The sequence below is a fragment of the Rhinatrema bivittatum genome, chromosome 2 (assembly GCF_901001135.1).
Source record: "Rhinatrema bivittatum chromosome 2, aRhiBiv1.1, whole genome shotgun sequence".
In the NCBI taxonomy this organism is placed as follows: Eukaryota; Metazoa; Chordata; class Amphibia; order Gymnophiona; family Rhinatrematidae; genus Rhinatrema; species Rhinatrema bivittatum.
The window spans coordinates 295,685,600-295,700,759 of NC_042616.1; the positions used below are offsets into that span (position 1 = coordinate 295,685,600).

The 15,160-nt window shown below is 45.6% G+C and overlaps 1 protein-coding gene across 1 annotated transcript in view; it reads left to right on the forward strand.

Annotated features, from left to right (window-relative positions):
- GLB1 (galactosidase beta 1) overlaps positions 1-14,559 on the forward strand; it is a 110,551-nt gene extending 95,992 nt beyond the window's left edge. Inside the window, exon 16 of the mRNA XM_029589648.1 lies at positions 12,386-14,559. Within this exon, the coding sequence (XP_029445508.1) occupies positions 12,386-12,628 (243 nt within the window). The 3' untranslated portion in view covers positions 12,629-14,559. The remainder of the gene's footprint in view (positions 1-12,385) is intronic.
- Positions 14,560-15,160: the final 601 nt, after the last annotated feature.

Below are 15,160 nucleotides of genomic sequence, written 5' to 3' on the forward strand. Positions count from 1 at the left end.
TTTTTTTAATTTGTTTAGCTCACGCAGTTCAGAGTAAGTGTTGCCACCCAGAAAATACAAGAGAAAACATCCTTCTTCGTTTTGTGCTGCTGTCAGTGTTACATCTACCTCATTGGTTTCATCGCTTTTAAACAACTGCCTGGCCTTTCTGTTGTTTAAATAGCCTGAGGGAAAGCAAGAAGGTAGTCCTGTAATGCCTGTGTTCTCCTCTGCAATGGAAACTGGGGTGCAGTTGCAGATGTGAAAGGACAGGATTACACTGGTGCTCAATATTGCAATGTCCCAGTGGGGGACTGCACTTTTGAAATAGGCCGCTCACTTGGAATAGAATCATGGAAATGTTCTTGTATGTAAAATGGCTTCTAAATATATTTGGCTGAGCAAGGCATCCTGTAAGACATACATAAAAATATAAATAAGTATAGAAAACACACGCATAAAAAAAGATCAGTAATTGTTGTAGCTGGATTGCACATCTGGCAGTTTTTCAGTAATATAGAGCGAAGAGTAACTGGCAGCATTGGTGCTTTCCAGTTCTTTGTTTCAGTCATTAGAGCTTTCTCCATCAGCAAGCAGCCATGAATTAGCCATTACACATGGGGGATGTCAGGCAACGGTAATGTCACCCATTCTCAGAGCTTGGTAAACCTTTATTGAGACGATAATGGGACTTTCCATGTGCTCTTGCCACCTCATCAGCCCCTCAGTCTTTCTTTGTCTGAGCTACCGCACAGACGTGTCCCAGTCTCTCAAATTTTTCGTCTTTTGGCCTTCTTTTACGGTCTCATTATTTTTTCAGACTTGTTTGTTGCCCCAGCAGTCCCTCAAATAGAACTTTTAAGCTCTAAAAAAAAAATAAAAAAATTATATACTAAAGATCGAAAGGAAATGTTGACTGAGAAGCCTAGGGGCCCCAAAGCTTGCGGTAAGCAGGATTAAGGCCTGTATTTGTGGGTGCCAGATGTCCATCACAGATATACACTCTGTCTGCTATTGATGCTTGATCCCAGACCATGGTTCCTCCAACTGCTACAACTGTGGTCATATGTCCCCCAGGGGTGCTTCAATACTATACAGGGAAGATGGAGGCCCTAAGGAAGGCTCCAATGGGTAAGAGGCCCAAGCCTCGTGCGAAGGCAGAACAGCTGAGCCATTCTTCATCGAGAAGCGAAGTTTTATCAGACTCTTGGTGTAAGTAGCCAAGGTGGGAAGTTTCCTTTTGCCAATCTTGCCAGGCTCCCCAACCCCTAGCACCGGTTTATGGATCTGTATCAAGTCAAGGATAAAGTGTGGTGCTGGGAAGAAAAGCACCTAAGTGGTATGGGGGACTTCCTTTAGCATTATTCCCCTTGGAGCCAAAAAATAGATTAGTGCCTTCTGTGCTCTGAAGTGGGACATAGTCTCATTGGCGCAAGTTCCATCTTTGTTCATGGGGCATAAGGTTCCCATGGTGTCAAGCCGTCTGTTTTAACTGGACATGGACTTGACCAGGTCATCATCCATGTCATTGATGCAGACCTCACATTCCAAGGTGCAGTCAACCCACTCAGTGCGGCAGATACCAGTGCCATCAGGATGTTGGAGTGGCGCAGTTTGGCATGTATGTCCAGGAGTCCCACGGTGGATGCCTTGGCACAAGGTGCTACCGGTGCTCTCTGTTGAGTTGGGGTGCTGGTCAACAGGAGTTGTTGATGCAACCAGCATGAATTACCTTGGAACCGAGCGCCGTTTATATAAGGAGCAGCAGCAGTGCCATATTCCACTTCAGCTTTACTGACAACCTTAAGTGAAGACGAGCCAATCTGTGTTTCTAAAGAGGATGTCCTGCATCCAGTGGGAGCCCAGTTATTGGAGCTAGTGAATAATTTCTTTTCCTCCTTAAGTCTAGAAGATCGAAGAGGGAGATTAGAACCTCTCCTGTCCATGATGGAGAAAATTTTCCCTAAGTGGAGCTTCACCAAGTTCCATGACCATGCATACTTCACTACAAGAGCTTCCAGAGTTTGGAGTGAGTCCTCACCATGAAGTGATGGATTTTCCTCTTCCTCCAGGGGAGTCTCTCCATGAATTGAAGGGTGAGGAAGTGGGCTCTGTCCACTCTTGAGCTCCTCCTGGACATTTCTCCTCTGGAGCAGCGGCTGCCTCGATCGCTGTCTTCATCCTCAGGGTTTTGGCTTAGTATTTCCTCATGGTCAGGAGATGAGGATTCCACAGGCTTCCGTCTGATCCCCTTCCAGACATGCTTCAGCCTACCTCTTCCAGAGGACCTCTGCTATTCCCAGTTCTTGGATAAACTTGCAAAGAAGTCTGAATGGCAAATAACTGGCTGACCAGTTAAGAAATCTGCTCCATTTCCTGAGTTTGTCTGGCAATTTTGGACTCCTGAGTCAGCATCCACAAATCAAATTGTGAGGTCAAAACAGCAAAATCAAAAATGGAGAGAAGCCACCACAGATTGCCTCCAGAGATGCAAATTCATGAAAAAGAGAACTATTCTTCACGTCCTGCATTATAGGGTATGTTTTATGTGGTAATGGGGAAAACTACCCATTTACTAGTAAGTCACCACAATCATCTCATTATGCAGGTTCTTTTCAGAGCGCTCTCTCCCTTGCCACTGGCTCACTAGTTTTTTTTTCTGTGCTGCATAAGCAAAAATGTCCACACCGTTTATCAAATGCTCACCAAGCCTCTGCTACAAAGAATCATGCATGCCTGCCTCCTTCCACCTAGAGCAGGTTACTGATCATAGTCGGCACAGCAACCCTCTAATCTGCTTCCATGGCGCTGGATGGAAGGGGTTTTCAGAAACTGAAACCTTTTTCTTCCTCGGTGAAAGAGCTAAGAATGAGTCTGCAATAGCTGAATTGGTAAAAGCATATTTTGGTTGTATTGCTGCACAAATATATGCTCTTTGAAAATAGCCCCAGCGGGCATGCATGTAAAAGTACTCATGTAAACTGATTACTTGCAGACCCTTTCCTCCTCTGTGTGCGGAGTTTTAAAATTCCTCTCTTAGGGGCAAATGCTATAAAAAAAAAAAAGCGGAAGCGGGCGCTGAAAAGTCAGCGCCTGCTTTCTTAATCTGCACATGGCCCCCACAAGGGGGGCACCATGCCATACGCAAATTAGGGGGGGTCGCACTAGCAAGGTGGCACTAAGGTCGTGCCTCCTTGCTACAGCGACCCCCCTAATTTGCGGTCTGCCGGTTATGAACACAGACGCCGATAAACTCGGTGTCGGTTTTCATAACTGCAGTCCGCCGGTTTTCATAATGCAGCTGGCCGGTTATGGAAACAGACACCGAGCATATCGGCGTCGGTCTTCAAAGCGGCCGGCAGAGGTTTCTTTTTTTTTTAACTTTTAAAGAAGTACAGAAAAGCAATTTTTTTTCTGCTTTTCTGTACATTTTTTCAATGCGCTCAGCTATTAACGCCTGCTCCAGGAAGGCGTTAATAGCTGAGCGATAAATGTGCGTCTGAGACGCACATTTATCTTTTTGCATGCAGAGTGAATGAGTAATAGCCTCATTCACGTGCATTTGCATATGATGAGCGCTAACTCATTCACTCTGCATCGGACGCGCGATAAATAGGCTCTAATTCCCCTATTGCATTAGGGGTGGATTAGCGCCTATTTAACCCGCGTCGACTGCGGGTTATACAGTGCGCTTGGCTGAGCACACTGTATTGCATCGGCCCCTTAGAGAGGTACCTTTGTGCAGAAAGCTGCAGATAATTTGCATGGTGCTGCTAACTTTCTCTCCCACTAAGCTTCTTATTTCTGGGGTGTGATGCCCCCATGCCACTGGAGGGCTGCCTGCTCATAGAACAGAAGTCTATATTGGTAACCCCACGTTCAAATATTGCACAAAATATTATTTTCTGCCTCTTACTAGACAACAGTGATCTGTGCAAGGGTGATCCTCTTTCAGAGTCCTAAACAGTAACTGGTATTTATGGCAGAGAAATGTTGAAGGATAAGGCAGTTTGTATGCAGTTCACTATATAGCGTTTCTGTAGCACTATTAGACATATGCAGCACCACACCGATACACATAAGAGACCGTCCCTGCTCTGTGGAGCTTAGTCTAGTCAAGACCCACAGACAACACCAATAAGAGGCTTCAGGAAATCAGTTTATTAGTGGGAACATAGTTCTAACCTGCAAGGCTATGATCAGAGTTTAAGATTTAAAAGCAATCTTTAAAAGGTGGGTTTTTAGGTAGGTCTTGAATATGGCCAGAGTGGGAGACATGGCACACTACTTCTGGAAGGTCATTCCAGGCATAAAGCACAACAAGGTACACGTAAGTGAAACAGCTGTTAGTAGACTGCAGGTATACGGTTATGATTTGATTTGTAATGGGATAGGGGTCAACATTCAAAGGGCTTGTCTTGCTAACTGTCGGAGTTAAGTGGACAAACCTTCCCATTTTTTTAAGATTTCTTTCCCTGCTGACAGTCTTGAGTTTTGTCTGAGCAAATTATCGCCCAGTCAAAATGTAACCGAATTAAGAGGGGGTGAGGGGGGGTGTCCTGGAGCATCTTTAAACCGTGGCTGGTCATTGCTGCTTATTCAGTGCTGGCCAACCAAAGTTACAACTTTTGTCCGGTTAATTTTTACACCGGATATTCCACCGAGCTGTATTCAGGCTGAAGATACAAACAAAATTAGCCAGACAACTTTGATCTGCCAATGGCTGGCTGTTTATCAGCCCCATACTGTGCCTTGAGTGCATAAAACAAAAGGAAGCATACAGTTACAGTGAACATTTTGCACTTTAAAATTCCCAGCTTGTGAGGTTTAATGCAACTGCAGCCTGGCATAATCTAGACAGAATTAATCTTTGCCGCCAACTTTACTAGAGATTGTCAAGAAATGTGTCCTGTTCAAAGAATCACAGATCCAAGAGAGTCAAGCATGATAATCCTTTTCTGTCTGCCGCTTCTCCTCCCCCACAACCGCCAGGAGATTAATACTGCAAAATAAGCCTCAGAGATGTACAGCATCTGATAAAATGCAGAGAGACTGCTGCTTATTCACACCTTGTCGGCTTCAAAAGCAAGATATCATCTCATCTCAAAGAGACAAATGTAGCTTGCTTTATTTATTTTTTTTAAAGACATTTTGACCTCATTTGCAGGTTTTCCTATTTATTAATTTGCCATAACGAGTTCTTTCCTTAGCAGGTTTACGCTTACCTGTGGTAGAGGGAGATAAACAGGGTGTGTTTTTTGCAATTGCCAGCGAAGCTTCCCTTTTATTTATAAAAATTTGTAAACCGATAGTTTCAAATCTGCTGTTACTAAACTGGATACAATTAATACATAATAATTTGGAAATGTGGGTGCTTTTGTACCCATAAGCTTTGCACTTGTATTGAAGCCGATGCAAAGGACGCGCCTGAAAGCGCACATGGTGATTTGAACACGCAGTCGCCATACGCACCACGCTTTCCCTACCCCATCTAACCCCGCCCTCTTTTGCTGGGGGGGGGGGGGCGTCACAGTACATGTGCTTTGACCTGTATGGGGATGTGGAGAGCAGGTTTCAGATTGAGTGCAAAATATGGGGTAGATCTTAAAAAAATACGCGATCGCGTACTTTTGTTCGCTGGATTTTATAAGATACGCGTGTAGCCGCGCGTATCTTATAAAATCCGGGGTCGGCGCGCACAAGGTGGTGCACATTTGTGCAACCTGTGCGCGCCGAGCCCAGCGCGCGCTGCCTGTTCCCTCCGAGGCCGCTCCGATTTCGGAGCGGCCTCGGAGGGAACTTTCCTTCGCCCTCCCCCCACCTTCCCCTCCCCTCCCTTCCCCTACCTAACCCACCCCCTGGCCCTATCTAAACCCCCCCCTACCTTTGTCGGCAAAGTTACGCCTGCCGGCCGGCAGCCCCACTCCATGTTCCAGTCCTGGGGGCTGGTCTGGAGGCCTCGACCACGCCCCCAGGCTGGCACCACGCCCCCTCCCCACCCCTTTTCCAAAGCCCCGGGACTTGCGCGCGTCCTGGGGCTTTACGCGCGCCGGCGGCCTATGCAAAATAGGCGCACCGGCGCAGGCCTTTTAAAATCCGCCCCTATGCATTTAGCTGCATAAATGCTTTTGGTTGTTGCTACCGATGTGACGTGGCTAAGCCACAGGGAGTGTGGATTCTGTTTAAGCCGTTTAACGGGGCAGTTTCTCTCCAGAAGCTGGTTTTTCCAGTCTTCAGTTCCTCCTAGTGAAGGCACTCAAACAAGGCCTAAGCCCTTTTTGTAGGGCTGCTGATCCTGATGTAAAGGGCCAAGTACCTAATGCGCCTGGCACAAACAAAGCAAATAAATTATCCCTAGCAAGTGCCAGCAGGATTCTGCTTGTTATTCCAGCAAATGGACTTGGGGAGAGAGCCATGTTACAGCTCCTAGTAGGGGAGACAGCTCATGTAAGGCTCAGCAGCAGGATTTGAACCTAGGTCTCCTGGTTCCCAGCTCCTTACTCTTACCACTAGGCCACCTGTGCAGTCCTGTGCAGTCCTGTGAAGTTCCGTTATTTATTTTTTTTTACCAGCACAAATTTAGTTTTTCTTTCGCCCTCTTTCTCCATTTTGGTTTTTACGTGTAGGCCTTGCCACCTGTATGCGCTGGCAAGAGCAGTTTCTGGGAAAGATTCTAGCAGTGATAAACAGTTTCTTTTTATAATTGTGAAAAAAATGCTTTCTTTGTAACTACATGGCTGTGCTTTTTGCAAGGCACCATCTGTGCTGTCAATTGACAGGAAGGTTTACACCCCTGCAGTGACAGTGCAGGTTGGATGTGCAGTGTCTGCCTCAGGAAAGAACTTAAATCATAAGCAAGGCCCCATCCCCTGTCTATTTCCTGCAGCAAATCGGGAATAAATTCTGTAACAGAGGACTTTTTTTTTTTACATTTTGCATTTAATTGTAAATGATTTAATATCACCATGTCTCTGTGTGTGTGTATCCCCTTAATGTTTTTGTTTAGTGTCCACACCTAATTTTTCATTATATGCCAGGAGTTTAAGATCTTGACAGGAATATATATATTTTTTGATCCACATATATGTGTAAATGCACGCACCCCAGAAAGGAGTCTCCATTAGTCCTGCCATTTGAGTGTGCTTTAATGAAATTTGTTTAATTGTTTTTCCCTAAACTGTTTTACTAGCATTTTGTCTCCATTGCAGGTGTAGTTTAAGGCCTTTTTAAAAGCAGATCTGGCTTTCTTATGTGTGAGTCGGCTATTCATGGGGGCTGGAGCACTCCTCTAGAAATGACCAATTTTCCAAATACAGTGGAGTTTCTGATCTCAGCGTACCCTCTAATGGCACTAGAGAATTGGACTAGCCTAGCAAATTGCTTTCAATTTAAGAAGTAAAAGATTCTTTATTATTTCATTGAGCTGTCCGGATCCTGCTGTTTGACTGTGGCATATTCAAAATTGCTATATTTAATTGTTATGCCTGAAATGTAACTGAACTATGGTTCACTGATAGTTTTTAGCAGATTTCACAAAAAGACAGTGCCTCTTATCAAGGCTGAATCAGTGTATCCCTCTGTGTTTGCATACGCTTGACCAGACACACCTGAAAAGGGGGAGAACCGTGGCAGAGGAGCCCAGGGCCCCCCACTTAAAGGAGGATCTTTCCATGGCAGAAACTAAAGAAACGGGGTGGTGGGGAGTCCAGGCAATATCACCCAAAGAATTGTAAGACATAAGAGGGGGGGAGGGGGTGGGAGGGGAAAGGGGATTATAGAGGAATATGGAGGAACAAAGGGAGGGAAAGGGCAGATGAACATGCGGGGGGGGGGAGGGGAGAGAAAAGGGAGGAGGAAAGGGATGAGAACATGGAGTATACATGGAAGATGAACTTGTGTTCCTCCTACACCTCCTGCTGTACACACACACACACACACACACACCCACCTCCCCCTTACCCCTTCACATACCCCACTCCCACGCCACACAGTCACACCCCAACACATTATCGAGCCACACTCCCCTACACCCCTCCCCATCACTCTCTCTACACAGACGTCCTTGAATCTGCCAAAGGAGAAAGGGGAAACGCACCATTGTGTCAGACTGTAAGTGTGCACTTTCCAACTTAGCTCCATTGCAGGAGCAGTTAAAGGCCTATTACAAGCAGACTCGTTCCTCTTAGTTCTCTCCCCCCTCCAACTCTGTGGCAACTTTTCTTTTAGAAGTTAAGACAGCAGCAGATTGTGAGGTACTGTAGAGGGACCTTGTGAGGCTAGGAGATAGGGCATCTGAATGGCAGGTGAAATTTAATGGGGAAAAGTGCAAAGTGATGTGCGTAGGGAAGAATAATCCCAACTACAGATATGTGATTCTGGGTTCTGTACTGGGAGTCTGCACCTTAGGAAAAGCACCTTGGAGTCCTTATGGGACAGTTCGTTGAAATCCTCTGCTCGATGTATGGTGGTGGTCAAAAAAGAAAATAGAATGTTAGGAATGATCCAAAAATAAAATGGAAAATATCACATTGCCTCTGAAATAGAGCCATGGTGCAACCATACTTTGAATACTGTGTGCACTTCTGCTCGCCCCATCCCAAAAAAACAATACAGCAGAACTAGAAAAGGTATAGAGGAGGGTGACAAAAATGATAAAGGGGATGGAGCAGCTTTCCTATGATGAGAGGCTACGCAGGCTGGGGCTCTTCAATGTGGAAAAGGGACGGTGAAAGGTTTATAAGATCGTGAGTGGGGAGGAATGAGTAAGTAAAAGACCCTTTAAAAAAAATAGTAAAACAAGAGGACACCTCATGAAATTGAAACGAGCAGATTCAAAGCAAATGTTGAAAAGATTATTCTTGGGTTTGAATAAAGTAATGTTTAATCCACCAAAGTCTGAGATGCCCTCTCCCTCAGTTACTATTGATAATAGATTGTTTCCGCTGCGACAAGAAATAAAGTTTTTGGGGGTGAGCCTAGATTCTGCTCTCTTTAGGAGGCCAGCAGTTGTGAAATCGTTTTTTCTAACTCCAAATAACGCGTCCTGCGCCTTCTTAGCAAGGCGAGTCTAGCTAGTGTGATTCATGCTGCAGTTACCTCATGAATGGCTTTACTGAAATTCTGTTTGCAGGTCTCCCAAAGAAGCAGTTGTGTAAAAGTACATTGTATTCAGAACACGGCACCCGCCTCTTAAAGGGCCTGAAATTACAAGGCCATATTTCTCTGGTCCTTAAAGAGCTTCATTGGCTCCCTGTCTCTCTCTAAAAACTAACAAAAAAATCTTAAAATTAATTCAAAGTTGTTAATGGGTGGCTGCTAAGTATGTTAAAGATCATTTCCAGCATTATGAGCCAACAAGATCCATGTGCTCCTCAAGAGCGTTGTTTAAAAAAAATAAAAATCCCACTTTGTTCATGGTGAGGCTTGTTGAGAAATTCAAGAATTCCATAAGTATTGGCCCTTACCTATTGGAATTTTGTACTTGATGGTCTTTAGGGTCAATGACTACTTACCATTTCAGAATCTTTGTAAGAAATGGCTTTGTGGCAAAACTTTATCAGTAGGGCACTTTGGTCAAGCTGGTTAATGTAATCCTGCTTGGTTGATTTGACCTTATTCTGATCTTAACTGTTTAAGGATTTGGCAGTTTATTTTAGATGTCAATTTTTATTCTATACATTGTTTTATTTTTGGTTGTATTTTGCTTATGCAATCCATTTCTGGACTATATGTCTTGTGTTTTTGTTTTATTTGGATTTGTATAGTGATAGGAGAATACTACTGACCACCTGGCCAATACGGTGAGATGGACAGTGAAATGCTAAGAGAAATTAGGGAAGCTAACCAAAGTGGTAGTGCAGTAGTAATGGGAGATTGCAGTTACCCCAATATTGACTGGGTAAGTGAAACATCAGGACATGCTAGAGAGATAAAGTTCCTGGATGGAATAAATGACAGTTTTATAGAGCAAATGGTTCAGGGACAAATGAGTGAGGGACCAATTTTAGATCTAATATTTAGTGGAGCGCAGGATTTGGTGAGAGAGGTAACGGTGGTGGGGCCGCTTGGCAATAGTAATCATAATATGATCACATTTAAACTAATAACTGGAAGGGGGGGATAGTAAGTAAATCCATGACTGTAGAACTAAACTTTCAAAAGGGAAACTTTGATAAAATGAGAAAAATATTTATAAAAGCAAAACTAAACTGAAAGGTGCAGCAACAAAGGTAAAAAGTGTGCCACAGGTGTGGACATTGTGCTTCTAGGATGGTATTATTATTATTTTTTTTAAACAATCTATGGGGTAGATTTTCAAAGGGTTATGCGCGTAACCCCCCGAAAACCTATCCCTGTGCGTGCCAAGCCTATTTTGCATAGGCTGTGCGGCCGCGCAAGCCCCGGGACGAGCATATATCCCGGGGCTTTCAAAAATGGGTGGGCCGGGAGGGGGGAGGGGTCTGGCGGCCATGGCGTGGTGGCGGTCCCGGGGCGGTCCCGAGTCCTCCGGTAAGCGTAACTTCTGCAACAAAGGTAGGGGGGGATTAGTTAGGACTGTGGGGTGGGTTAGATAAGGGAAGGGCGGGGAAGGTGGGGGGAGCGGTAGAAAAGAACGGGGAAAGCCATCGGGGCTCTCCTTGGGCTCAGCGGGCACAAGTGTGCGCACCCTCTTGCATGCGCCGACCCTGGATTTTATAACATGCGCGCGTTAGTAGCAGAATGAGCGTCGATGCATCTCGCAGGTTTGAGATCTCCTTGTAGCGCGATTTTTTTTGAGTTTGCACTGCGATCCACGAATTAATGTATGTTCGTGCGTGGGATTGTGACCTTGTGACAGCAGCCCAGCAGGTACATTTTAAGTCCTGCTAATTGAATTGCCCCTGAGGCAGCTCTATGAGCGAAACTCAGCCAGAGTCGGGCATTGAAATAAAGGGCTGCTTTTGATCATCCGATTCCTATTGTTTTTACTGTAACACAGCCAACTGGATCGGCTTCCGCTTTGCTCTTTGGGTCTATTCAAAACAAATGATATGCTGCAATAACTTAATGTAAATATTTTCATTTAAATAATTACTTAACTAACCCTTTTTTAGAATCCCCAATATTTACATTCTACTTTCTCAGGCCCACTTGGGCCATTGCGCATAAATTTGAACTCAGCTTGTAAAAGTTGCACAAAAGAAAGTTTTACGCACACAGCCTGTCAAACGTTAGAGGGACCACTGGAGGTAAACGCGGCACCACTCCTGCCCTCCGCTGCCTGGGAAGTGCAGGGCCTTGCCTTGTGAGCATGCAGCTAGCTGTGCGCAGGCAAAGGAGCATGCACCATCGCACTGAGCGCTGTGGGCTTTCTGCTCTGTCGCACAGACCTCAGAAAGAGACATGACGGTCGCGTTCCATGCAAATGAGAGCCAAAATTGGATGCCAGAGTCAGAGTACAGAATCCACAAAATCTGGCCTTGCGTCTGTGTAGCTTAGAAAGAAAAGTCAAATTGAGGATCTATAAGTAATGCTGGGTGGCTTGCTAGGGGCATGCATGTCCCTGGAGGATTCTTTGCCTGGCCTGGCAAAGAAGTGGAGTCTGAATCTTTCTGACTTTGACACTTGCATTGGGGCAACCTGCTTGCATGTTATGCATGTTTTTGTTTATTTCAGCAGATGCTAATTCACATACTGTAATTTTAGATCCTGATTTAGCTCACAGCAGCTTGTGCAGTGCCTCCTGCTAAAATGCTGCTAGCCCTGGTTTCAGTGGGGCTAGCTGTACATTTCCACTGCTTTTTAGTGGATGGCACTGTTAACTGCTACATCTAAGGTTTTGTTACTGCTGCAATTGTTTACCCTGGGTGTGCTAGCAAAATGAACCTGTTTGGGCATCCTCCTATATGGCTAATGTTAAAAGACTGACTGACTGGAAATCAGCAGTGACCAAATTATCTGTCACCATGAATCTGCAAGAATTGATTGTCCTCCTCATGCCACTGAGTTTCTCCTTCCTCATTCATACCCCTCCCCCAACACCAGCAAATTGAAAATCTTTCATTTATATTACTGAATAAGTGCCGTTTAGAGAAATGGTGTCCAGTGGTCAAAGAGTTGAAAGGACAGGAGTTTATTTTTAATCCGATAAACATGTTTTATTAGTTGTACATACAGTACTGTAATTAAGACAGTTCATTTTGAGATGTGCATTGTATTTTGTCTACTTGTACCCCACTTTGAGCAGTCTGGTTTTTTTTTTTTTTAAGTCCATGAAGTGAGTTTAGAAAAACAAACAAGTACAGGTAGCAAGCTCTCTTTTATTTACATTTAGAGCTGTAAGCATTATTTAGGCTTTTCCCCCCAAGCTCCAGTTTGAGACCAAGGCTATCTGACTTGAATGAAGGTTTACTGTTTTTTGTTTTAGGGACAAATCTGGATCAATGGATTTAACCTGGGGCGTTATTGGCCGGCCCGGGGCCCTCAGGTGACGTTGTTTGTCCCAAGGCACATCCTCACGACGTCTGCGCCGAACAACGTCACGGTGCTTGAGCTGGAGAGCCCGCTTAACGGTGCAGGGAAGTACATCGTTGAGTTTGTGGACACCCCGGTTCTCAATGCCACGCTTGGATTTGACACGGAGAGTTTTAAGCTGCTTTCTAAAGAATGACTGAGAAATGTTCTGTCCTCCCCCCCACCACCCCCACCACCTCCACTTCCTTCGTGCCTCTCAGTCACACACACACACACACACATACGCACGCACGCATATTTTCCCTTTTAAATGAGGGGGGGGAAAAACCTTTAAAAGATACATGCAGTGCTGGCCGCTTAAAACAATCAAAAGAAGAAAAGACAAAACATAAATTGGCTTCCCATGGGAGATCCCGTGGCTCTTGTTTCCACTGCCTTTAAAATGGAGCAGATTTGCACGGTTTCTACGGCTGACAGCACTCGAGCTCTGAGAACTGTGTATATATATTTTGTGGGGCGGGAAAGTGAAGCTTTGCCAGTTGAGCCCTTAACTGTTTTCTGGGAAAGGTGAGAGAGCCTACATTAAATGAGGGGTCCCAGCTTTGTGGTCCTGGCAAGCAAGTCGCCAGCTTTTCTGTAATCACAGTAAAACTGTCCCTCCGTTTTACATACATTCACTGTCACAAGTTTTAGAAACCAGCCAGGTTGAAAACTGCGAAAGAACGAGATGCCTCGTGAATTTGTGAACTTTGGGTTTGCATGTGTTCCTCCTAATAACTTTCTCATGGCCGGGATTGTTGCCTTAGTTTTGTCATCTAAGAATGGATGGGGAAAGAAGAGTACAGTTATCAAAATTGCAACTATGGTAAAAGCCAGTAAGGCACTGGACTGGTGGATGGCAGACCTGACCCTTACTGTGCCTTAATTCCTAGGAATGAAGCATGATTGTACTGAATGTAATTGTGTATATTGTTTGTTGTGTTATTGTGATATCTAATGTAAGATTTTGCTCATGGTGTTTCTAAATATGTCCTTGCTTTTTATGTGGTTAATTTTCTCTGTGTGAAGTTTGACAGTAGCATGAGAACTGCCCTGCATCCTACATCTGCCCACGGCAAGCTGCAGGCAGCGGCTGAGGTACAAGGCACATTTAGCGTGATCCATCCCCCACCGCACCAAATTCTAGCCTTGTTTTTGCTCCAGTAAAACCTATCCAGCTTACTACACAATCTGTGTATCTTGGCTGATTTGCATATTAAAAAAGAGTTGAAAAACAAACAATGAATTGTTTTTTATCTTCTTGCAAACAGAGTAGTGCCTTATTCATAGCCCATATGCACTTGATATGAAGATGGGCTGTTTGGTATCTTCATGGGGAGCGTTGGGTTAGATGTTTTGACAAGCTCAGTGTTGGATAACCCTTATCTTGCAGCAATCTGCATTATCATATGAGAAGACTTAGTTCCCTGTACCTACCCAGATCAGTCCAGACTCCTGGGTTTTGTCTCCCCTCCAGCAGATAGTCAGAGTTTTACTGTCACTGCAACATAACCTGAAGTGCCACCTGCAGTCCCCTCAGTATTTCTCCGTCTCCAGCAGATGGTGGAGGTGCAAAACTTGCAGTCTGTACCTGTTTAAAAAAAAGGTTTCCTCCCAGGAGGTTGGTAGGTCCTGGTGGGGCCATCCTTCCTGGTCGTAGGGTGGATGAGCAGGGGTTGGGAACCCTGAACTTTGCTCGGTCCCTTGTCGCCAGAGGTTGAAAACTGGTGGGGCCAGTTCCCTCTCCTCATGAAAGGCCTGCTGCCGCCTTCTGTGCAGGGAAGTGCTTATTTTACTTTTTGTTTTCAGTGTGCTTAAAATTAACTTTTTTTTTTTTCCCTTAGCTACCTCTGTTAGCTTGTTGTTCGTGGATTTTCGGCACTCTGGTGTTAGCTTAAGGTTGGAAGAAAGGCTTCTTTTGCAATTTTGGCTCAGCGCTTGTAAGTTTACCAGACCTTCTGGCAATGGACTCCCACAGGCTGTTTCATTACGCAGCCATGCCACACGGCACCAAGTGTATGGCTTGAGGGGAGTCACGTGAGCGGCTCTCCTGAGATGGTTTCTGCTCCCATTGTCTGTTCGGGGGATCCCTGCTTGGGGGGGGGGGGGGTGTTGGAGAGGCAGTGCGGCTCTGGGGGAGCTTGGTATGCTCCGCGGGAAGCTGCTGCCCTGTTCCCTGTCAGCACAGGAAAGGTGGCCATTTTGGCTTCCTTTGCGGCTGCTACTGCAGCCATGGAGGGGGAGGGAGATGGCCCTCCCTGGCTGTTCGAAGCCCTATGCAGACCCAGGGGGCCAGAGGGGGTTGTCCAGATGAGGAAGAAGACCTCTTGGGGGGGGGGGGGGGGAGGAATCTGAGGTTTTTTTTGTGCTGTTGTTGCACAGGCCTTATTTGGCTTGGAAGGCTGCGGTGTGGCTGGGGTTCAAGCCTGTTTCTGGGTCTGATCCTCTGCTCCACAAAAGATCTAAGGTCTCAGGAAGCCTGGGAGCCACAAGGGTTCGGTGAGCCTTTAAGGGGGGGGCCCCCGGGGTTCTACGATGGATGATCTTTTGGATGCTTCTGATGTCAACTTCCCGCCGGACTCTGCTCCTCCTCATAGGCTTCCTTCCCTAAGGGGGGGGGGGGATCAGGATTCAGAGGATGGTCATGGAGACAGCCCACCGCTGGGAGGGGACGATCCCAAGGTGGTGC